Consider the following 23,476-nt stretch of genomic DNA (forward strand, 5'->3'; position numbering starts at 1 on the left):
TCCTTCCGGTGAAAGCCGGAGTGACAGCCTCCTGGCCGGGACCTTTGGGCCGACGGTGGCAGCAAACCCAAGCCGCTTGCTTAAAGCAGATGCTAGCGCGGCGCTAGGCCGGGTCCTTCGAGCCCTTCCCCGCGGAGCATGCCGGGTCTGCGGTCGCGCCATCCCCCGCCGCACCCCGAGGGACCCGAGCGCGGCGCAGTCTGCCCAGGATTACCTCAGTGGACCCCCGCGGCCGGAGCCGGTAGCGCGGGACCTGCCCGAGCCTAACCAAAGAGGCGCGCGACCCCGGGACTCGCGCGCCGGAAGTGACGTTTCGGGTGTCGCGCGCTCCCGCCGTGCCTTGCGCCGCCGTCCTGTGGCGGGAACCGCGGCGCCTTGGGGGACGGCGGCGGCTTGTAAGTGTCCGTTCTGGCTGTTCTCGGCCTGGGTCCGGGTTTGGCGGGGTCCGGGCTGAGTCCTCCACCTCCGCGGTGGTCGCTGCAAACCGCGGCTCGGGCGGCATTGTCGTCGGCAGCCCGCGTTGGGAGGCAGCGACAGGAAGACTGGCCTTAGACCGGCGATCGCGCACTGTTTTCTGGAGCATGAATGAGCCTGTGTGCCAGGCCCAGAGCTACGCGTTTGCAGTCGTTTACTTATGGAATCGCCTTTAGCCCCGTCTTCACATTTCATTTGGTAAAGCGTTTGCCGAGTGTTGTGGAGCCAGACACGTCTAAGCACCGACTGTATAGCAGTGGGGAAAGGGAAAAAACAAAACAAAAACAAAAATCCCCGTTGCCATCGATGCTGGGCGATGTCAGAGAAGCCGGTGATAGCGGAGGGGTGGTGGTTTGAAACCCCTGAAAATCGCCTCTAAGTGTGCTTATGTATTAGTAATTATTTTTGTATAAAACTTAACATTTTCTCGTTTTGATGTGAGTTTATCAGAACAGTAGCTGTTGCCCTTATAGCAAGGTCCCACCTTCCCCTCCCCGCCCGCAAGTCTCTGAAGACCTGTATTGGCTTTGCCAGTAAAGCCGCGCTCAAGGCCCAAGAAGAGATGATATTGGTCAACTGTTTATAGGTTCTTCAAGGACTTTGGCCCCTCTTAAGACCCTGTGACCCTGAGTGCATTCAGAGCATCCTAAGTCATGAGGTGATGCACTTTATTAAGTAATGGTTGAATGCCTTTGCAATAGGTTAGGTGCCCTTCCACGGGGAACTTGCTCATAATGGTTTCTTTTTCTTTTGTTTTATACCCAGGAGAAGAAACCATGCAGGCATTTCTAAAAGGCACATCTGGCAGTACCAAACCTCAGTTCACCAAGGACCGGGCAGTATCTGCCAGTGCAGGAAGCAGTGGAGAAACCAAGAAAACCAAACCGGTTCCTTGGGTGGAAAAATAGTAAGAATTACTCACACATTTGTTGAAATAACTAATAAGTTTCCTCTTTAATCAGTGCTAGTCCACTTTTTTTTTTTTTTAAATGTAAGGGGGGATTGCCTTATTTAGATGCTACCTTTGAGTGGGGGGAAAAATTACCCAATTATAAAAGTCATGGGTCCTTGGACTGATATAGTAGCTGAGTTTAACTCTGTTATTTTATAAATGAGCTAAGATTTTTATAAAGTGCAGTTTTAGGGTCTTAAATACAGAAATGAAGAAAACGTTTCTGTGAGCTGGCTATAAACAGTAGTTGTACTGAAATCTAGATTCTGTCCCCTTTTATTATATACTGGAAATTGTTGGGGTTGTTTTGTTTTTTTAGCATTGAAAAAAGGTTTGAAGTAGCACTAAATTGTCATCAGCTAAGTGATACTAGACGTAATCGTAACCATTAGGTAGATGTAGCCTCTTTGATTACCAAAGGTTTTCAGGTTATTTACAAGCCAAGATGTAGCAGGAATCTTAAAAGATCTTATTAATAAAAACAAACCCAGAACCTGTTATTGGAGTGAATGCTGGAAGATCAGAGAAGCAGAACAAGCCACAGCCACCTCACCTTGCCAATTCCTCAGCTGATCCTGTTTCCTCAGACTGAAAGCCTCTGAGCCCTCATCCAGAATGAATCTCAGCTGAACTGCTGCTAAAAGCCTAAAAGCTTAACCTGCCTAGTTCCTGGTCCTCACACTTTATATACCTTTCTGCTTTCTGCCATTACTTCCTGGGATTAAAGGCTCCTGTACCCATGCCTGGCTGTTTCCAGTGTGGCCTTGAACTCACAGAGATCCGGGTGGATCTCTGCCTCCCAAGTGATAGGATTAAAGGTGTATGCCACCATTTTCTGACCTCTATGTCTGTCTAGTGGCTGTTCTGTTCTCTGACCCCAGATAAGTTTATTAGGGTACACAATACTTTGGGGAACACAGTATCACAACACCAAACAAGGCTTGTTTTCTTATTTTAGTCTTTTTTTCTTTTTTTAAGAAATTAAATATGAGTTCATCTACATCATTCCCATCCCTTGCTTGCCCCAACTTTTCCCATGTTCCCTCCCCCTAAAGCCAGTGCTTATAACAATCTAGGTTTTTTTAAGTTTTATTTATTGTGCATTCCGGAGAGTAAAGGTGCATGTGTGCCATGGCCTGCATATGGAGGTCCAGGGACAACTTCGGGGAATCAGTTCTCACCTTCCACCTCGCTAAGGCAGGATCTCGTTTCTCTCGCTGTGTTGCGTTCTTCAGGCTAGCTGGCTCTTGAGCTTCCAAGGGAATTCTCCTGCCTCTCCAATCTCACTGTAGGAGTGCGGGTATTAGAGGTGTGTACCACTACATCTATCGTGTTTACACAGCTTCATTGATCAGATTGAGAGCATTGGCCCCAAAGGCGAGCAGCACTGTCATCTGTTGACCCAGCTCCCTGACCCTAATCTAGAGTTTTAGTTTACTTTTTATTAATTCATTGGCCTTTCGACGTGTTGGGCACACACTCTACCAATGAACTGTACTCTAGCCCCAAATTCTCTGTTTCTTAGCATTTTTAAAAAGTATTGTTGGGGAAGGAGGGTGCATACCACAGCAAGCGTGCCTTGACTCACACGCCGAAGTCATGACAGCTTTTGGGAGTTAGGTTCTCACCTTCTATCACGTGTATTCCAGGCATCAAACTTGGGTCATCAGACTTGGCAATGAGTGCCTTTGCCTCCCGAGCTGTCTTACCAGCCCCCAAACTAGATTTGTTTTTTTAATTAAAAAAATATGTGGGGAAGAGAGGAATCTAGATTTTCAGCTTCTCCATTTTCAGTTTGATATTGGTCTACAGAGCTAGTCCAGGATAGGCTCCAAAGCTACAGAGAAACCCTGTCTCGAAAAACCAAAAATAAATAAATAAATAAATAAACCTGACAACATAAGTGTGATCCCTGAACACCACAGTGGAAGGAGAGAAATGACTCCTGAGAGTTGTTCCCTTACATCATCTGTATACCTATCACACACACACACACAAACAAATAAGTTTGAATTGTTTTTATTTTAGATTACATGTATGAGTGTTTGGCCTGCAAGTATGCCAGTGTACCATGTGTATACCTGGTGTCCATAGAGGCCAGAAAAGGGTATCAGAGCCTATAGGACTACAGCTATAGATGGTTATAAGCTACCGTGTGGGCACTGGGAATTGAACCCAGGTCCTCTGGCAGAGCAGCAGGTGTCCTTAACCACTGAGCCATCTCTGTAGCCCCATAAAACTTTCTTTTGTTTAGATTTATTTATTTATTATGTATACAGAAGAGGGCACCAGATCTCATTACAGATGGTTGTGAGCCACCATGTGGTTGCTGGGAATTGAACTCAGGACCTTTGGAAGAGCAGCCAGTACTCTTAACCTCTGAGCTATCTCTCCAGTCCCCCATAAAACTTTCTTAAAAGAATGTTTCATTAATTTACTAAGCAGAAACTTCCGTCATAGAATTTGGAAGAACAACTTTGTCATAGTAATTACTAACTAACGGCTGGATGCGGTGGTTCACGCCTTTAGTCAGAGTACTGGAAAGGCAGGGTCAGGCGGATATCTGTGGTCCAGATAGTGAGTTCCAAGATAGCCAGAGCCACAGTGAGACCTTGTCTCACAATATAAAAATTACTAATAAATGACTTACGATAAAAGGCAGAGGCAGGCAGATCTCTGAGGTCAGTCAAGGCTACCCTGGTCTACAGAGTGAGTTCCAGGACAGCCAGGACTAAACAGAGAAAAACACTCTCAAACAAAACAAAAAAATCTCCTTTATTTTGTTGTAGTTGGGTGTTAGAAAAAATGGTACTAACCATTTAATGTCTTAGCTGAGAGAGAGTGTGTATGTGATTGTTTATTTGTTTTAATCAAAGTAGTTGCCCAGTTGTTAGATAGGTCATTTTGTAGACCAGTGTTTACTTTCTTTTCTTTTCTTTTCTTTTTTTTTTTTTTTTTTAAAGACAAGGTCTAACTCTGTAGCCCTGACTGTCCTGGAATACACTGTGTAGACCATGTTGGCTTCAAACGCAGAGATCCTCCTACCTCTGCCTCCCCGTTGCTAGGATTAAAGAGGTGAGCCTACACACTTAGTTCACTTTAAATTCCTATGCTTAATATTTTATGCATGCAGTACAGGTAGAAGCAAAAATAATTGCATCCAGTAGTATGTATTTGCTTAAGGTAAATACAAATGAAGATTCTGCCTACTTCCAATTTCATAACTAATATGTAAGAGCAATCATTGGTATTTTAGCAGAAGGAACACTTGAGATTTTTCTATAGCTATCACATATGCTAAATAACCTTTCTTCCCTCTATCCTTCAGTCGTCCAAAGTGTGTGGATGAAGTTGCTTTCCAGGAAGAAGTGGTTGCAGTGCTTAAAAAGTCTTTAGAAGGAGCTGATGTAAGTAGATGGTGTTTGATGGCATTGGGAAGTTAGAATTTATTCACCTCTTCCTTTACTTTAACCTTTTATCCATAAATATAACCTTAAATAGATGCTATAAGTCTTGATACTATTTATAAAACAATAATTATCTTCTATGTGGCGTTCTTAGTAGTATTCAAGTAAGGATCACTGAATAAAGCCGGTGGTGGTAGCATAGGCCTTTAATCCCAGCACTGGGGGGTGGGAGTGGGGCTAGAGGCGGGCGGATCTCTGTGAGTTTGAGACCAGTCTGGTCTACAGAGTGAGTTCCAGAAAGCCATGATTACACAGAAAAACTCTGCTTGGAAAAACAACAACAACAACAAAGATCACTGAAGAAGATAGATTAGGACCCTTTCTCCATGAGCTTTTATTTTGGAGAGGAAAGAGACTAAACAAGTAAATCAAGTAGATCTAAACATGTTACAAGTAATTACAAATATGTGTTATAGAAGAGTCCATTTTAAAATAGGTATAGTTGGCTGGGTGTGGTGGCGTGTGCCTTTAATTCCAACACTCCAGAGGCACAGGCCACTCTGGTCTACATAGTACATTCCAGGACAGCCACAGTGAGACCCTGTCTGAAACATGTGTATGTGTGGCTGCATATTTTTTTAACGTAGCTTTATTTAAAAAATAGAGTATTTAATTCTTAGAGCACTACATTTTCTGCCATGTTTAGGTAACTTGTTTTTTAAATCATTAGAGTCAACATAAGCCCATTTGAAGAGTTAGAAGGTTTGTTTGGTTTACTTTTTTGAGACTGGGTTTTATGTACTCTAAGCTAGCCTGAACTCTCAGTATAGCTGAGGATAACCTCATATTTCAGATTCTCCTGTTTCTACCTCCCAAACGATGTGATTGCAGGCGTGTGCCAGAACACCTAGCTGAGTAAGCAGTTCTAAATGGTATTTGAAGAGGTGTCCCCATGCCTCATGAGCTCAGTACAGAAAGGGAACTCGAGGTGAGCATAGGAAATCGGTTTTGCTTCATTGTTCAATTCTGTCTCCTAAACCTGGCTACCTTAGACATTTGGTTTGGCCTGCCATTGTTCATTTCTAAAGTTACAGTAAAGGTTAAGGAATATCACTTTCCCAGAGTGAGTGGAACCAAACATGTTTTGGATTTTGGATTGTGTTTTTTTTCTTTTTTTGTTTTCTTTTTTCAGATTTTGGAATATTTGCTGGGTTAGGCAACTTTACATCTTTAACAAAATATCTGATATAAACAACTTAAAAGGGAAGTTTGTTTTGGCTTACAGTTGAGAAGTTTCCTTAACCACTCATACCACAGGCTGATGACAAAGCCTTAGTACATGGGCCAAATTAAGTGTATTTGAAATGAGACTCCCAAGTCAACACAGAATTCATTTATGCTTCATAGCTATGCCCATGCCCTGAATTTGATACAATAACATTTCATGAATTGAGATTTTCATACAATCAAAAACAAAGTTGTAAATATCTTACCCACCCATGTAGGCAGTTGTGGATTGATATCATTGTTGACTTTTTTTTCCCACTTCTTTTGTTGGTTTGTTTGTTTTTCTTTTTGTGACAGAGTCTCTCTCTATGTAGCTCTGACTATCCTGGATCTCAGTATGTAGTCCAGCCTGGCCTCAAACTCAAGAGATTCCCCTGCCTCTGTCTCAAGTGCTGAGATTAAAGGTATGCACCACCACACCTGGCTCGTATCGTCACTGATTCTTTTTTGTTGTTGTTGTTGTTGTTGTTGTTGTTGTTTGTTTTTTGTTTTTCGAGACAGGGTTTCTCTGTGTAGCTTTGCGCCTTTCCTGGATCTCACTTGGTAGCTCAGGCTGGCCTCAAACTCACAGAGATCCGCCTGCCTCTGCCTCCCGAGTGCTGGGATTAAAGGCGTGTGCCACCACCGCCCTCGTCACTGATTCTTAATTCGGGTACAACCAATAAGTTATTATTTTCTATATTCACATATCAGTACTTAGTAGTAAGTTTAACATTCCAATACAGTAGAAAAAAAATGTGTTCAGAGTAACCATGAACTTGTGGCATCACAATAATGTTCAAAATGTTTTGGATTTGGGATTTCCAATTAGGGATGCTCAGCTTGTACTATAGTACACATTGAGAAAAAACTTTAAAACCCTTTCCAGTATTCACTTTGATTTGATCCAAATACCCATTTGACTTTTGATGCTATAATAGTATATACAATGTTAATTGGCTAGTAACAGATTATAAAATCGAAATACTAACATTTCTAGACAAATGTAAGACTATCTCCTAGTATAACATTTGTTGACCTGTTCTTATTTAGCTGGGCCTGCAAGTGTAGGTATAATCTTGGCTACTCAGGGAATTGAGGCAGGAGAATTGTAAATTCAAGGCCAGGCTGGCCATCTTAGCCAACCCTGCCTCAAAATATAAAGTAAAGAAAAGGGTGGGGGTGTTCACTGGTAGATTTTTAAATAGCATGTAATAGGTATAGCCTTAGGTTTGGTCTCCAGTGCTGCAGGTCTTGTTTAATATTTTACACTTCATTTCTGACTAAATTTATAATGTGTTTTTTTTTTTACACTGAAGAGTTAAAGTCTTTTCTTTGAAATATTTTAAAATTGAACTGCAGTAGTTTTTCTTTTTTTTGTTTGTTTGTTGTTGTTTTCTCTGAGATCAGTTTCTATAATATAAAAATGGGTAATATTAAGAGAAGGTAGCCAGGTAGTGGTGACACACGCCTTAATCCCAGCACTTGGGTGGCAAGTGCAGGCGGATCTCTGAGTTTGAGACCAGCCTGGTCTACAAAGTGAGATCCAGGACAGCGAGGGCTACATGGAGAAACCCTGTCTCAAAAGACAAAAAAGAGAGAGAGGGTAATGGGGGTAAAAACATGATACACACACACACACACACACACACACACACACACACAACCATTTAATGTAACTAATAAATGGGAATTAAAAACATTTTAAAAGAATAATTTTACTCTTGTCTTAAAGAATTGAGATGTGTTACAGTTACCCTGGTTAGTCATTACAAATAGAGCCATGTACATATCAAAATAACAAATATCAAAAATAAAAATATCAAATATCAAAATAACCTTAACAATTATGGAACCTGGGGAGGTATGCTAATTAATTTGCACATTGCATGACAACATCCCTGACATAAACAGCTTAGGGTTTAGGCTGTCTCACAGTACAGGACAGGGAAGCATGGAACTGGAGTTGGCTGGTCCCACTGCGTTTATGATCAAGAAGCATAGAGATGAATGCTAGTGCTTACCCCTGACTCCCTAGTGCTCCGAGGCTTATCTTCTCAGTAAATCTAGAGCGTGTCAAGTTTACAATCAGTTTACAAGTTTACAATCCCAAGTCGGAGACGTAGGAGAGCCCTTGTCAACCTGACATCCAAACATACAACTTTTAAGCTATGATGTTCTAACTCTTGTCCCATAGGCTGATGGCTGGATCATAATGCAAACTGTATTCAAAACAATTTCAAAAATTCTCAGTTTTTAGCATTTCTAAAACTGTTTAAAAGCATAAGAGCAGAGGCTCTTCTGAGACTCCCTAAGCTGTGAGTCCCTTCCAGTCAAAGCCAAGTTACATAATTTTAATATACAATTGCAGAGTCCACATCCCTTTCCCAAAGAGGAGGGAGGAGGCATAGCAAGGAAGAGTAGACCAAAGCCTATCCTAAACCCAGCAGGACAGACATCAGGTCTTACACTTGAGGCTCTAAAACAAGAACTTAGGTAGCCCCATCCCTCCAGCTCTGCCACCTACAGCACACATAGTGTCTGTCTTGGACCAGCTCCTCAGCAGACATCCCACGATCTTAGGTCTCCTAAATCCTGGGGTCTCTATTGCAACTTCTGCCTCACTTTCATAGACTGCTTCACCCAGTGATCTCAGCAGCCTTTCTGAACCTTGGTGTAAACACTATGCTTTATTCTTACATGGTTCATGTCTGTAAAACTAGTACCATGTACTAGTACCATGTAGGTGATGATGCTAAGCTCTGCTTCCAGTGTAACATGTAGCCTGGTCTGCCTGAACCACCATTCCATGGACCTGTGTGTCTTCTGGGCTGACCCTGAGGAAACACTTCCTAGAGGTATTCCTCAAGTGAACCCAGGACCTGTTAATATTAATCATCACATAAGGTATTTTGATTTTTATTTGAAAAATAGGGTCTCATAGTTTTATCTAAGCTATGTGTTGTTAAGGTAGTAGTCTTTTTTTTTTTTTAATAATTTTTATTTGCATTGGTATTTTGCCAGCATGTATGTCTGTGTGAGGGTGTCAGATCTTTGGAGTTACAGTTGTGAGCTGCCATGTGGGTGCTGAGAATTGAACCTGGTTCCTCTGGAAGAGCAGTCAGTGATCTTAACCCCTGAGCCATCTCTCCAACCCGTTTTTTTCTTTCTTTTTCCTTTTTTGAGGCAGAGTTTCTCTGTGTAGCCCTGGCTGTCCTAGAACTCATTCTGTGGACCAGGCTATCCTCGAACTCAGAGATCCACTGGACTCTGCCTCCTGAGTGCTGAGATTAAAGGTATGCACCACTACACCCAGTTGTAAATGAACTTTTGAAGTGAACTATCTAGTAAGGTAGGCAGGTATTTTATAATTAAATTCAATTGTTAAACACTGAATAAAGGCAAATTAAAACAAGTGCAGCAAATCCAGTGGGGCTGAGCAGAGCCACTTTAGAAGGGGTGCTGGATAAGTCTCCAGCTTGCAGTGCATAGCCTTGACATGGCAAGAGTGGAGTCAGTCCAGATTGAGAATTACATACATTCAGAAGAGAGAGTTCTTTCTTATTGGAAGTCATTAGAAGTGCTTGAGGTTTTGTTACTGTTTTGCAAGTGGAATATGAAGCCAATGAAAGCTTTTAAGTAGCACCCAGGGTGACACCTGATTTGGGTAAAGCACGAATGAACAGGAAGGGCAATGTTGGCAAAAGTTGAACTCCCACCTACTTTCTTATCTTCAGAATTCTCCTACCTGAATTAGAACTTAATGCATTATTGGGGTAGAGTGGCCTCAAATTCTAAGTGGAGACAGGAGGGTCAGGAGTTCAGGGTCATCTACAATTACATAGCAAGTTCAAAGGCGTATTTAGAACTTTAGATACTGTGATACCACTTATCTAAAAATCTTTAGATATATGTAGTCTATGAGGAAAGTCATCACACCATTCCACAAACAGTTGGGTGTTGTCAGCCTCATCTGTTTTTAACAGAATATAATCTATAAAAATTAAAATTTCATTTCTGCAGCTTCCTAATCTCTTATTCTATGGGCCACCCGGAACTGGCAAAACATCCACAATTTTGGCAGCAGCTAGAGAACTCTTTGGGTAAGTTGAAAATTGGTTGATGTCTTAGTCACCATTCTATTGATGTGAAGAGACACTATGACCAAGACAACAATTATAAAAGAAAGCATTTAATTGGGGCTTGCTAACAGTTTTTCAGAAGTTTAGTTCGTTATCATCATGGTGGAAAGCATGGCAGCACACAGGCAGACGCAATGCTGGAGAAGTAGCTGAGAACTACATCCTGATCTATAGGCAGAGATAGAGAGAGCCTAGGCCTGGCATGGGCTCTCTGGAAACCTCAGAGCCCACCCCAGTGACACACTTCCTCCAACAAGGCCACACCTCCTAATTCTTTGCTAATAGTGCCACTCTTTGATGACTATGCATTTAAATAAGTGAGACTTTGGGGGCCTTCTTATTCAAACGGCCACAGTTGGTCAATTTCTTTTTAAAGACTATGTACAAGGGGCTGAAGAGATGGCTTAAGGGTTAGGAGAGCTTCTGATCTTCCAGAGGACCAGAATTTGGTTTCCAGCACCCACATCCAGTGAGTCACAAATGCCTGTCACTCTAGCTCCTGGGGATCAGACACCTTTTTCTTGCCTCTGAGGGTATCCGAATACACATGGCATACCCTCACATAGAAACATGCATAAATAAAAATAAATCTTAGAAGAAAAAGAGGTTGAAGAGATGACTTAGGGGTTAAGAGGGTTTTCTGTCCTTCTGGAGAACCCAAGTTGAGTTCCCAGCAACCATGCTGTAACTCCAGCTTATCCCATGCCTCTTTCCTCCATGGGCACCTGCACTTGGGTGTATGTAAACACACACACACACACACACACACACACACACACACACACACTAGCACACATAATTAAAAAAAATTTTTTTTTAAGATTTATTGTGTATACAGTGTTCTGCCTGCATGTATGCCCCCAGGCCAGAAGAGGGCACCAGATCTCATTACAGATGATTGTGAGCCACCATGTGGTTGCTAGGAATTAAACTCGAACTCAGGACCTCTTCACAGCAAGACCCTGTTTCCAAAAAGAAAAAGTGCATGTGTGCATTTGTCTGTAGAGAAAATACTATAGAGAACAATAGTTTTTTGGAGCATAATTTCATTTTTATTTCTCAGATCTCTATAGTGGCATATATTACTTTAAATATTCATTTTATAACTAGCCAGGAGTGATGGCGCACGCCTTTGATCCCAGCACTCAGCTCTCTGTGAGTTCAAGGCCAGCCTAGTCTACAATTCAAGTTCCAGGACAGCCAGAGCTGTTACACAAAGAAATCCTGCCTCCAAAAACAACAAATGCCAGGTGTGATGGTACATGCTTATGAATCCTGTACTAAAAAGTGGAAATAAGAGAACTAACTAGAAGTTTGATCCACCCTGGGCTTTATAGTTCTAATCTAGCCTGGCTATGAGAATCCATCTTTTATGGACAAGAAAGCTTATTTTGTAGTGTTATTGATGACTGCAGTCTCGAAGTTGACAGTGAGAGACACTGAAGGCTTCTGCAACAACCTCTCCCCCGACTCCCATTCCAAAAAACAAGAAACAGTCTAGACAGGAAATAAATAGCTCTTCATAGTTGTTGGCTTGCAGGCGGTGTCTGGGGCTCACTCCGTTTTTAAGGAGCTGGCCACTGGGAGTTTAACCATGCTCTAATGAGTATATGGGCAGCAAAATTGGACTTGGTGTATTGTATTTTTTCTACTTTGTGGTCAGGTGGACCTGGAAAGACTGAGAAGCAAATGTGATAGGGTGCATTGTGTGAAATTCCAAAATAATCAATAGAAATATGTTGAAAAAAATATTTTTTAAAAAGTTCACATTTAGGCTTGAGGTATAGGCCCTGAGTCTGATCCCTTGCCACATACAACCTTCATTCATGTTTTAATCCAGTAATTTTCTTTATAGCAAGTTATTGTATGGTGATAATTCAAATGTGCTAAATTATAACATTTAAAACTCAATAGATATTAACAATTGAAGAATAAATTACCTAAGGAATATGTTACTATGGTTTTAATAGAAAGTAGCTTGTTGCACAAAACTGAGAAATTAAATGTTTGTATATATTTTTGTTTTGGCTTTTTTTTTTTTTTTTAAGACAGGGTCTCACTCTATATAGATTAGGCTGGCCTTGAACTTAAAAGAGATCCCAGATTTGCTTGCCTTTGCCTCCCAAATTCTGGGGTTAAAGGTGCTGGCCACCATGCCTGGTCTCTAGGTTTTAGCCAAAATGTTAAATGACTAGCTCTGCAAAGACAGACCGTGTGTGTGGCTGTGCCTCTTCTGTTGTCTTGCTCACTGGGTGGGTTCTAAACTCCGGAGTTAAAAGAGCTGAATTAGCACCTGGGTTACTTAGTGCTGTGTGATGTTTCATAATGCTTTTCATCTTGAAATAGGCCTGAACTCTTTCGATTAAGGGTTCTTGAGTTAAATGCATCTGATGAACGTGGAATACAAGTAGTCCGAGAGAAAGTGAAAAACTTTGCTCAGTTAACTGTGTCAGGAAGTCGTTCAGAGTAAGTAACTTGCACCCCCCTCCAAAATACAGCTCATTATATTTGCTTTAAATGTAGGCTGTGGTTTGAATTTGGCCTCCAGTCAGGCATTTGCTTGGGATAATTGGAAGTTATGAAGGTAAGTCCCCGTGGTATCTTTCTAAGACGACAAACCCTGTTTAACACAATTATTCAGTCTGGCCATGTGATTTTGTTTGTAGTGTTTTGATAAGATCAGATTTCACAATCTTTCCATCTCAGATACCATGTTATAACAACACAGATACATTCTGAGTTGGCAGTGGAAAGTGCTTACACCTAGAGTGATTGGAGAGTGGGAAGTGGAAGGGCAGGCAGCAGCTTAGGTTCCCTGCTCTTGATGCAGCCAGGCCCTGCAAGGTCCTACTGCTACTGCAGACTGGTTCTCCCTCAGCATGTGGCCTTGCTATGAGAGCCTAATCCCTCCCCTGAACTGATGCTGCAGCTGGTTCTGCCACTCCTCCCCAGGGTGGGTAGTAGAGTCCTGGCCCCTTCCTCTCTGTTGTTACATGGAAGGCATTGCTGTCAGCCAGAGCCCTGTGTGGTGGCATTACACCAGTAACAGCCTGGCAGCATGAAGGTTGAGAAGCATTAGAATGGTTCTAGTCATTTCCTGAATAGCATGAAATGATCCTCAACCAACTAAGTGAACAGTAAAAGCCAAAAACAAAATAAAGCAAAATCAATGTACAGAAAATAAAATGGAATGTTTACAAGTTATGTACCTAGAAAAGGACTATGTCCAGAATATATAAAGTTTTAAAACTCAATGACATCAGTCATCTGTTTGTCCAGGATGCCTATTCTTAACTGTTGCAGGAGTATGAAAGGAAGTTTTAATAACCCTAAAGCATGCGAACAGTAATGTTATATTTGTTAAGTAATCTCTGTTTTATTCTATAAACAATATACGTTTAGAGATGATTCAGAGGGAAAAGTACTTGCCATGCAAGCCTGACAACCCGAGTTTGTTCTCCAGAACCCTTGTAATGGTGGAGAGAACCAACTCCAGTTACCCTATTCTCTCTACATGAGTGCTGTCGCATGTATGCACCTACACATACACATTATACACACACTGTAATAAGCTGAGTTAAGTTTCCAGGGTACAGGTTACATATACTGAAAGATAAAAGTGGGTGAATTGTGTATTGTATCTCAGCAAAGATACTTGTCAGTGTTCAACTCTTGTGTTTCTGATTTAGTGGGAAGCCATGTCCTCCCTTTAAGATTGTAATTCTGGATGAAGCAGATTCTATGACCTCGGCTGCTCAGGCAGCTTTAAGACGTACCATGGAAAAAGAGTCTAAGACAACCAGATTCTGCCTCATCTGTAACTATGTCAGTCGGTATGTATACATCCTGAATGCAGGTGCTAAGCAGCCTTTTTAAAATGACATGTAGTAATGTATGTATTTGTGGTGCACCAGATAACGTCTAGACGCACACACGTGTGTAATCATTGGATCAGTCACTGACTCATCTTTCACCTTGGATTTGTAGTGAGAACATCCAAAGGCTCACCCTGTGCTACTCTGAAATATATGGTTTTCAATCTTTTCCAGAATAATTGAACCCCTCACTTCTAGATGTTCCAAGTTCCGCTTCAAGCCTCTGTCAGATGAAATTCAGCAGAAGCGATTACTGGATATTGCTGAGAAGGAAAATGTCAAAATTAGCCATGAGGTAAGTAGTACTAATTATGATAGTTATAATTGGTTTTCTAATACTAATTTCTTTTATGAATGTACATCGTAAGAGTTACTGAAAATTAATGATCATTGCTGTAACTCTTGATGTTATTCAGACATATTTGAGCTAAGTGAGCAAACTGAAACGCAATCCCACACATTAGTACCCTAATAAAAGTGTAGACTATATAATGATGCCCTTATCCTTTGGCAGAACTTAGAGAAAGGAATGGGCCACTCTAAAATATTGACTTTTTTACACAGATGCTATCTCCACAAACCCAGCTACAAGACTGAAAACTTTCCCCCAAATGGGGGTGCGGGTGCGGAGCTTTTCCTTAGCCTTGTTAGTGTAGTAAGTCAGAGGTATACTACTTATACACTATGGGTTCTGGGGACTAGTTATGAGGTTCCTGCGTTTACTGGGTAAGACATCTCGTCAGCCCAATTTTCTTGAAACTCCTTTTCAGGGAATAGCTTATCTTGTTAAAGTATCAGAAGGAGATCTACGGAAAGCCATCACATTTCTTCAAAGTGCTACTCGACTAACAGGTGGGAAGGAAGTCATGGAAGATGTAATCACAGACATTGCTGGGGTGAGCCTAGTTTATCTTGCCATCCCTTCTGGCTGTTAACAGTCCTCTTCAAGCTAGCCTTGTCCTGACTCTTAATGTCTATTCAGGTAATACCAGCTACAACCATTGATGGAATATTCACTGCATGTCAGAGTGGCTCTTTTGACAAACTAGAAGCTGTGGTAAAGGTAATGTTAATTTACTTAGTTGTAAAGAACACTACTTTAAAACCATTTCTGAGGCCAGACAGCAGTGGTGCACGCCTTTAATCCCAGCACTCGGGAGGCAGAGGCAGGCGGATCCTAGGAGTTCAAGGCCAGCCTGGGCTACAGAATCAGTTCCAGGAAAGGCGCAAAACTATACAGAGAAACTGTCTCAAAAATTTTCAAAAGAAAAACCCACATTTCTGTTGTAGAAAATTTACTTACTTTTGGAAAGACCACTAAAACCACTTCTGTTGTAGGAGCTAATAGATGAAGGACATGCAGCTATTCAGCTTGTTAATCAACTTCATGATGTGGTTGTAGAAAATGACAATCTTTCTGATAAACAGAAGTCCATTATTACAGAAAAACTTGCTGTAAGTACTGCACATAGACATTTGTAGGCCATACATGCCTTGAGTGCCCGACTTAACTTTCCCATTTCCCTTTACAGGAAGTGGATAAATGTTTAGCGGATGGTGCAGATGAGCACCTGCAGTTGATGAGCCTTTGTGCAACTGTGATGCAGCAACTGACTCAGAATTGTTGAGGACAGTAACTTGTATATTTCGACTTTTGTATAACAAATAAATGACAAAAAACCTATAAAGTGAATATACAATTTATTTAACATTCAAACTTCATTAAGACATGTGCAATATGGCAATTTTACTGGGGGTTTAACCCTACCTAGGATATGATTGCTTGCTGAGGCTTAGCAACAGGGTCCAGTTCACACTTAGCACTAATTAAATACTTTATTGAATAAATACAATACCAACAAAATGCATTCAAATTCTTCTAAAAAAGAAAGATCACTTTTAAAGGCCTTTCTAATCAGGCTAATGACAAACACAATAAAGGCAAATATGCTAGTTTTACATAATTGGCTGATTTTATACAGCACTTATATCTTTTAGTCCACAAGTATATTATTAAATGATAGAGAACATCTAATACAACCATTTCTACATAACTAGTAAATGAATTTCTAAGAAAAAAAGATTTTACAGACCCCATCTTTATACCCACCCCAACAGTCTAACTCTAAAGAGGATAAAGCCAATGCCTTTCCTCACAAGAGCTCAGGACTAAAGTCGCTTTGCTATCAGAATCTGTATTTGTGATCCGTTATGAGCATTGAGACAAGATTCAAATATTCTCAAAGAAGCACAATGCACGTTGTGATCGCCTAGTCAGCAACAGCGAGCACTGCATTCAAACTATCTCATCCCAGGAATTAAATAAGGTCAGCCACATTCATGGGCATTTCCTCCACTGTAGTATTGTAGAAAGTCTCAATGTCACGAAGAATCCTCTTGTCTTCTTCAGTAACAAAGTTTATAGCCACACCTTTCCTCCCAAATCGACCCCCTCTGCCAATTCTGTGTAAGAAAAAGAAACCAGCAGTCAGAAAGTTGCTTTAGTATTATTTAGAACTACTGAATATGACGATCCACTTGTTAACCATCAGCTGCTGTTTACTTATGGTTATAGTTCGTGCTTCTAAGTGGAGCACTAGCTGCTAAAACCAATATCCAGGTGGGGGAAACCATCTTCCTTTGCAGTTAGTGCCAAAAGAATTCAAGGCTTGTCTGGCTGCAAAATGAGATAGGCGCCTTGAGCATTATAATAAAGCAGATGACAGTATTGTGTTTGGGGTGAAATTAAAGCCCATACCAAAGTGGGCCAGCCAGGAGCAGTTGTCAGCCTGGGACAGATGTGAACACCAGGGATAAAAGAAAACAGTTATAAAATCCATTTCGACGCACTTCTGGAACTGTAAACTGTAAATACAAATGCTGCAAGGTTAACTATTTTTCTAAAACTTACTTTTTTTCCAGTGGGAAAACAAGTATTTGGTATGGTAGCCCAAACTTATCACTGCTTTTTGCTCAGCTTTTTTACACGTTATACTCAAAAATTATTCAAACGTGTTAACCTCCAAAAACACCTCTACCTACCAAGTACCAGACAATACAAACCACCTAATGCTCCCTATCAGAAATGCTAACATAACAAAATGCCTTGGGCTGGAACAACTTAAAATATCAAATAATCATGACAAAAGAAAATCAAATATAAATACCGACTCGCTCTTTATTCAAACAGTGTGCTGTTTCGCTTATGATTCCACGTCCTAAATTACGTCAACGCCGTTTCTGAGCGCCATCTCGTCATCAACTGCCGCTATCGACTCCTGTATTTTTTAAAAAGTCTTTTTTTACATCATATAACAAAGTACAATTCAATTTATTTAGGGATAAAAGCCACTATAACTAAACCAGGGAATCACTCAAAATGCTACCAGCGACACCAAGAAAATCCCAACTATATAGAATCAATCACCAAGAAAAAAGCACATGAACACAAGGAAAATCACTACAAAATAAGGCTCAAACATAAGCTAAGACCAAAAAAAATCTAAAGCAACCTAATCTGCATGTATGTACACAACCTTGGCCACATTACAAGTTTTCCCACTTTGTTCTTCTGACCAATCTTCCCAAATCCGATTTTAATTAGACCTTGGTATAAATTACTATGCCTTTTTACTTTAATCTATTCCCTGAATTGCCATTACCTTGTATACACACAACACTGTAGGAAAATGTTTGAATTTACTTCTCAAATACAAGTATTTAGAGATGCTTTCCTCTCACCTGTGAATATAGTTTTCACGATTGGTAGGTAGATCATAGTTTATAACCAAGGACACTTGTTGCACATCAATCCCACGAGCCTGAAATAAAAACAAGGCTTTTCAATGTCCTGCTTTTCAATATCCCAATTAAAACTAGACATCCCAAAAAAATCAGTGTAGGCCACAAGATAGTAATGAACCATACGAAGTGGTATAGCTCACTGTGGAGTGTGGTCTTACTCATTCTGCCAAATAGCCCAAGTTGGTTAAGGTTATTTTAAAAAAACCTTCCCACAAATCTAGCTTTTGGTAATCTTAAAAAAAAAAAAAAAAGTTAGACTTACCAACAAGTCAGTAGTGATCAGAACACGGCTTGACCCTGATCGGAATTCCCTCATGATGACATCTCTTTCCTTCTGGTCCATGTCACCATGCTGCAAATTTAACAACACTTTAAGAATATCTAGTAAGGTAGAGTTAAGTTCTACTATGTATGAGACCAAGCGTCCCTGGCTGCTACAGGTGTAGAGCAGACAGGTATAGTAAAGAAACAATATTGATTTGAGCAGGGGGAACGACAACACAGCACTTAACAGCCATATTGTAGTTAAATCCTGCTTAGTGGATATAATTGAATTTGATGCAAATTAAACCCAACTCTTACCAGAGCAGAAACTGTGAAGTCCCTGGCATGCATTTTCTCTGTGAGCCAATCCACCTTGCGTCTTGTATTGAGAAAAATAACTGCTTGTGTGATAGTCAGTGTCTCATACAAGTCACAAAGAGTGTCCAACTTCCACTCCTAATGTAAAGAAAGATAGGTCAAATTTTCCATCTTTAAAAAAAAAAAAAAAAAAAAAAAAAAAAAAAAAAACCTGTTCTGTGTAAATCAGTGATTCTCAAGCTCCTAATGCTGCAACACTTTAATACCGCTCATGTTGTGGTTACCCCCAACCATAAAATTATAGTTGCTAACTTTCTAACCAATTTTGCTCTTATGAATCATAATGTAAATATCTGATAAGTAGGATTATCTGACAGAACCTCAAAAGGGGTGTTGCAACCCACCCATATTGAAAACTGCTAGTCTAAAGAAATATTGCACCAAATCTTAAGACAAAGGACACTGGACATTAAGAAAGAGGTCCACCCCTGTCTTTGGGATCCAGTGCAGTTACTTTTCTTCTTGTGTGTACTCTGCTAGCATTATTACAAAAACCAAGATACAATCCTAGTTTCTGCAATTTTAGCACAGTGCTTATACAAGAAGGTAGGAAGAAAAATCTTTTATATTTAACAATGAGACCAATTACCTCTCGTTCAACATTAATATAAAACTGTTTGATTCCTTCCAGGGTCAATTCTTCCTTCTTCACCAGAATTCGAATTGGATCTCTCATGAATTTTTTGGTCACTTCCAACACATCAGTTGGCATTGTGGCAGAAAGCAACACAACCTTTAAGAGAGAAATGGTTGTTTTTAACTATGTATTGGGACCTTTCAGCTAATACTGCAGGGGAGAAAATGTTTGAAACCAAGCGTCTCTGCCTTACTATGATAGAGCCAGGCAGAGATAGTAATGTATCAAATACTTTCAGCAGGGGGAACGACAATAGAACACTTCAGTTATATTGTAACTGTACCTGCATGAAACCAAACCAAATGTATAGGAATAAACCTTACCTGAATGCTTGTATTTAACTTTTGGAAAATCTCATAGATTTGATCCTTAAACCCTCGGCTCAACATTTCATCTGCTTCATCCAAAACGAACATTTTGATCCATTTTGGAGCTGTTAATAAGAAAGTCATACTGCATCTCAAAGTTCTCGTAGCCATTTTTTGATAATAAAAAGGTCTTTAAGAGACAATACTTACAAAGGTATCTTCTGTTTAGCATATCAAACACTCTCCCTGGTGTACCAACAACAATATGAGGGGCTTCAGCCTGCAACTTCTGCATTTCATTTCGAACATTTGTTCCTCCAATGCAGGCATGACAAGTTGCTCCCATATAATCTCCGAGAGCCAAAATTACCTTTTGGATCTAGAAGCCAAAAATCTTAATTATCATCCTATAAAACTGTTAAGGTGTAAGACTTAAGCTCCAAGGCATAAAATTAAACTATCTTGACTGCCAACAGCTCTTATGCATGCATAGCACAATAAAACTTCAAGCTTACTATACTCTTAACTACTTATTGCTCCCTCCTATCTTGTAGAACTGGGGAACCTTTTGCCTCAAACACCAATTGGGAATGAAGAAAAAATTTTCTACATTCTTCACTGTGTAGTGTACAGACTGAAATATATTCTATAAGGACAAATGTTGGTAATTTTCCTCCCACAATGCACTGTGCCTTGTAATTTTGACCTGAATAAAGCTTCAAGCTTTATTAGGAACTGTTACTTCAAAGCCAATAGAGCAGTGCTTTGAAACAGAGCATGCAACAGATGCATCACAAACTACTGAGACAGTCAAATGTTTAACATGTCACTGCAGTTTTCATGTTGCACAACTGGATTCCAAGTTTTAAAATGGGTACAGATATAATCCACCCTTTGAGAAGCCTACGGGTTCTCAACTGTTGAGGTACAACCCTACAAGCCATACCTATGTAATACCCAGTTCCTGCTTAGCTTTCAACAAAAACTCCCTGCATGCATGGATAATTAAAATGGAGGCTCTGATAGTTACTAGGAAAATTCATACGTTTTAATTTTAAATTCTTCACAGTTGTGAAACCTGAAACCTATGCAACACGCAAGCAGTTTTTGAACTACACTATCAATACCTGTTGAGCCAGTTCTCTGGTGGGGGCCAATACTAGTGCTTGGGTCTCCTTGAACTCAATCTCCAACTGTTGCAGGATGGAAATAGCAAATGTGGCTGTCTTGCCAGTACCTGACTGAGCTTGAGCAATCACATCATACCCTAAAAAAAGTAGGATACATATTTACCGATCCCACATCAAATTGTCACGTCTACTATACACCATGTATTCCAGTTGGAACATAAATTATGTCCAAGTTAAGTGATCAGCAAGAGTAATTTCTTCATTTCAGGTCAGTCCCGAAAGATGATTGCCATCATTTCACTTAAGGAATACAAACAGGTGCTACTACTTCCCCAAAGGTTACTTTCCCTTTATGGTCCATATATATATATATATATGCAGAACACATTTACTCAGTGTGAGTTTTACCTTTAATACACGGAATAATAGCTCTCTGCTGAATAGCTGATGGCTTCTCAAAACCATAAGCATAGATGCCTCGAAGAAGAGACTCCTTTAAATTCATATCATCAAAGTTATCAACGATTTCATTCCAGTTGCTCTGTAAGTTAATAAAAAAACGATGAGTAAGAGGTTAAAAAAAAAAAAAAACCTCCTCCACCTTCCCAAACCTTTAACAAAGTCCACAACCATTTCTTACCTCGATAACACCATCGGGGTCCATTCCCTCTGGGCCGCCATGTTCTCTGCTGGCAAGAACACTGCAGTTAGACAACTTACCCCTCCCCAAGCCTTTACACTAGAGGCTTGCCCTTTCCACCCGGTGCCTCCTTTACCCTCCACGCACGTGCAGTCTTACTTAAAAGTGCCCAAGCAAGGTGGCATTGCGGGTAAGTGCCCTCCTCTTTGCCCCAAGGGCTGGGAAAGTCGTTAAAAAGTGTGGAAGCCCCTTCACTCACTGCCCTAGGACCAAGCACTCCCGTTTGGGAAAAGCAGCTCTCGCGAGTGCTGCGGGCGCCGAGCTCCGCCCCTAACTCTGCGCAAGCCGGCGTGATTGACGCCGAGGCCCAGGCAGGACCATGCCAACGGTTCGCCGGCGCCGTTTGCGGGCCGCTGTCATCGTCCCCTGGCCGTCCAATCTCCCACCTCGACAGAACCCCAGGAGCCCCAGCTCGCGCCACCGGCCGCCCATGTAGTCGGGACCCGGCTGGCCCGTCCTAAAGCAGACTGCGCCACGGCTCTGCTGGCCATGTCCCGCCCGGGGAGGGGCAGCGGCCAAGATGTCACAATGTCTCCCTAAGCAAGGACATCCTTCCCACTCCGTTCTCGTGTCCGTCCCGTCTCCCCACCACCCCGAGCCCTACCATCATGGAAGCCTCTCGAAGGACACAAGGGTGGGGGGGGAGCTGTGTGTGCCCCCAAGAAAAAGCCCGCATTGCTGCAGTGTGGCCGCAAGCCACCCACCTCAACTGCGGGGGCCCGTGACCTTCGCCACAGGCCACCGGCCACCCCGGGAGCGCCGTACCTGTTGTAATCCGCGGAGCCACCAGACATGATCCGAAAACCCACTCAGCGCCCGACTGAAAAGACAGCCGCACGGCGCCGCCCGTTTTTTATAGGCTCGCGGCCGGAACCCGTTTCTCGCGGAGGAATTTTCTCCCCTCTCTTCGGGAGCCGCAGAAAATTGCGCCGCTCGGGTTTGTTACCGCGGATGAAATCCTAAGGGAGTCGATGACAGTACTCCACATTTCATTATTCCGGGGTGTCAGCGCGGCCCAGGAGATGCACGAGTCGGGAGCGGCGCTGGGACTCTTTGCAGCCGGCGGAAGAATATTGCAGCAGCGCGACCGCGCGCCGCGCTCCTCGGCCGCCCTGCTCCTACGGGGTTTCCGCGGCCCTGCCGCAGAGGCCGGCGGATCCCGGGGACGGCCCGGGCGGAAGCCGGTGGCGCTGTCCGCTGGCGGGCGGCGTCTCCAGGACGCGGCTCCGGGCTAGCTGCGCGTCAGCGTGCCGCCGGGCCGGGCCGGGCCGCCGCGTTCCGCGCCGGAGCGGGTTCGGGTTACTCCGTCCGTTCGCACTGCTGTTTAATGGGTCGGGAAAGGGCTACCTGGCACTTCGTCCAGCCATTTACTCTCCACTCGGATCTGCGACGTGTGAAACCCCGGCCAGGGAAAAATGTCGGCCACCCAGCACCTCCTAGGAAATCCAGGTCGCAGTTACATTCTGTAAGAGGAGGGGCAAGACGCGTAGTGTCATTAGCCGATGTCCCTTGAGTGGCGATTCTGTTCTCATATCCTCCTGGCCGGCTTTAGCTCTGGTTTGAAAAATAATGCTAATAATTTAGACCTAGCAGGGGTGAGAAATGTTTGATACAATCATTACCAACTTTTGCAAAGGACCTGTCATTCTTTTGTCACACAGAAATGTAAACGGGTGCTTCTGGCAGGTTCAGCCCTAGCGCTTAAAAAAAAACAAAAAAGTTGATTCCGTGTCCCTTCTGGTAAAACAAAACAAAAATTTTAATCGTCTGGTGTTGCCTTACTGAAATTGAGAGCAATAGTTCTTATTGCCCATAATAAACTTGCATGGCTGCTTAAGCCCAGTCAACCACGACTCCGGCCCCTTGCTGAAAATATATTTAATCATTTAATTTTAAAACACAACAACTCTGGTCTCTGTTCAAGATAGTAACGTGAACGCTCAAAATTTTTCTCATTAATTCAGAAGACCAACACCAAACGCTGATTTACAAGAGGTGAGGAAAGGCTCACTGTTCTACTTTACGGGTAATACTTGGTTCTAAAAACCCCTCTTTTTTATGATTACATTGCATTTATTTATTTACTTATTGTGTGCACCTCAGCGTCAGGACATCCCTTGGGAGTTGGTTCTTCTACCA

General features: G+C 41.9%; 2 protein-coding genes and 5 non-coding genes across 15 annotated transcripts; 1 reads left to right on the forward strand and 6 right to left on the reverse strand.

The window, feature by feature from the left end:
• The first annotated feature begins 270 nt into the window (after positions 1 to 270).
• Positions 271 to 15,804, forward strand: Rfc4 (replication factor C subunit 4). 3 transcript variants are annotated; one of them, XM_059277844.1, is made up of 11 exons: positions 271 to 395; positions 1,240 to 1,381; positions 4,755 to 4,833; positions 10,123 to 10,202; positions 12,588 to 12,707; positions 13,931 to 14,074; positions 14,291 to 14,411; positions 14,887 to 15,012; positions 15,099 to 15,179; positions 15,455 to 15,571; positions 15,649 to 15,804. In XM_059277844.1, the coding sequence occupies exons 2-11, from the start codon at positions 1,251 to 1,253 to the stop codon at positions 15,742 to 15,744; spliced, it is 1,095 nt and encodes a 364-aa protein (XP_059133827.1). In that variant the 5' UTR covers positions 271 to 395; positions 1,240 to 1,250; the 3' UTR covers positions 15,745 to 15,804. The 3 variants fall into 3 exon arrangements, with proteins under 3 accessions (XP_059133827.1, XP_059133830.1, XP_059133828.1); XM_059277845.1 differs by lacking the exon at positions 271 to 395 and adding an exon at positions 450 to 672; XM_059277847.1 differs by lacking the exon at positions 15,455 to 15,571.
• Positions 15,801 to 22,457, reverse strand: Eif4a2 (eukaryotic translation initiation factor 4A2). Of its 7 annotated transcripts, none has more exons than XR_009382448.1 (12): positions 22,103 to 22,457; positions 21,278 to 21,326; positions 21,046 to 21,178; positions 20,635 to 20,774; positions 19,718 to 19,886; positions 19,523 to 19,632; positions 19,152 to 19,295; positions 18,503 to 18,640; positions 18,183 to 18,272; positions 17,858 to 17,937; positions 17,288 to 17,394; positions 16,464 to 16,579 (listed from the first exon to the last, which is right to left on the reverse strand). XR_009382448.1 is itself a non-coding variant. In XM_059277839.1 (11 exons), the coding sequence occupies exons 1-11, from the start codon at positions 22,129 to 22,131 to the stop codon at positions 16,435 to 16,437; spliced, it is 1,227 nt and encodes a 408-aa protein (XP_059133822.1). In that variant the 5' UTR covers positions 22,132 to 22,449; the 3' UTR covers positions 15,801 to 16,434. The 7 variants fall into 7 exon arrangements, 5 of the variants coding, with proteins under 5 accessions (XP_059133822.1, XP_059133823.1, XP_059133825.1 ...); XR_009382447.1 differs by having other exon boundaries at positions 16,465 to 16,579; positions 17,284 to 17,394; XM_059277839.1 differs by lacking the exon at positions 17,288 to 17,394 and having other exon boundaries at positions 15,801 to 16,579; positions 22,103 to 22,449.
• LOC131923028 (small nucleolar RNA SNORA4) lies at positions 18,012 to 18,151 on the reverse strand. The gene has a single exon (XR_009382482.1). It is a non-coding gene; the product is annotated as a small nucleolar RNA SNORA4 (small nucleolar RNA).
• Positions 18,328 to 18,458, reverse strand: LOC131923023 (small nucleolar RNA SNORA63). Its single transcript, XR_009382477.1, has one exon. It is a non-coding gene; the product is annotated as a small nucleolar RNA SNORA63 (small nucleolar RNA).
• LOC131923033 (small nucleolar RNA SNORA81) lies at positions 18,933 to 19,110 on the reverse strand. Its single transcript, XR_009382487.1, has one exon. It is a non-coding gene; the product is annotated as a small nucleolar RNA SNORA81 (small nucleolar RNA).
• LOC131923024 (small nucleolar RNA SNORA63) lies at positions 19,364 to 19,488 on the reverse strand. The gene has a single exon (XR_009382478.1). It is a non-coding gene; the product is annotated as a small nucleolar RNA SNORA63 (small nucleolar RNA).
• LOC131923034 (small nucleolar RNA SNORD2) lies at positions 20,873 to 20,940 on the reverse strand. Its single transcript, XR_009382488.1, has one exon. It is a non-coding gene; the product is annotated as a small nucleolar RNA SNORD2 (small nucleolar RNA).
• Positions 22,458 to 23,476: the final 1,019 nt, after the last annotated feature.

Source organism: Peromyscus eremicus, chromosome 12 (assembly GCF_949786415.1).
Source record: "Peromyscus eremicus chromosome 12, PerEre_H2_v1, whole genome shotgun sequence".
In the NCBI taxonomy this organism is placed as follows: Eukaryota; Metazoa; Chordata; class Mammalia; order Rodentia; family Cricetidae; genus Peromyscus; species Peromyscus eremicus.

Coding starts and splice junctions, on each gene's coding strand:
- Rfc4 (XM_059277844.1), top strand. CDS start 1,251: ATGCAGGCATTTCTAAAAGGCACATCTGGCAGTACCAAACCTCAGTTC. Junction 10,203..12,587: donor GCAGCTAGAGAACTCTTTGG/GTAAGTTGAAAA, acceptor ATCTTGAAATAG/GCCTGAACTCTTTCGATTAA. Junction 14,412..14,886: donor ATGTCAAAATTAGCCATGAG/GTAAGTAGTACT, acceptor ACTCCTTTTCAG/GGAATAGCTTATCTTGTTAA.
- Eif4a2 (XM_059277839.1), bottom strand. CDS start 22,131: ATGTCTGGTGGCTCCGCGGATTACAACAG. Junction 19,887..20,634: donor CCAGAGAACTGGCTCAACAG/GTATTGATAGTG, acceptor TTTGGCTTCTAG/ATCCAAAAGGTAATTTTGGC. Junction 19,633..19,717: donor GCTAAACAGAAGATACCTTT/GTAAGTATTGTC, acceptor TCTTATTAACAG/CTCCAAAATGGATCAAAATG.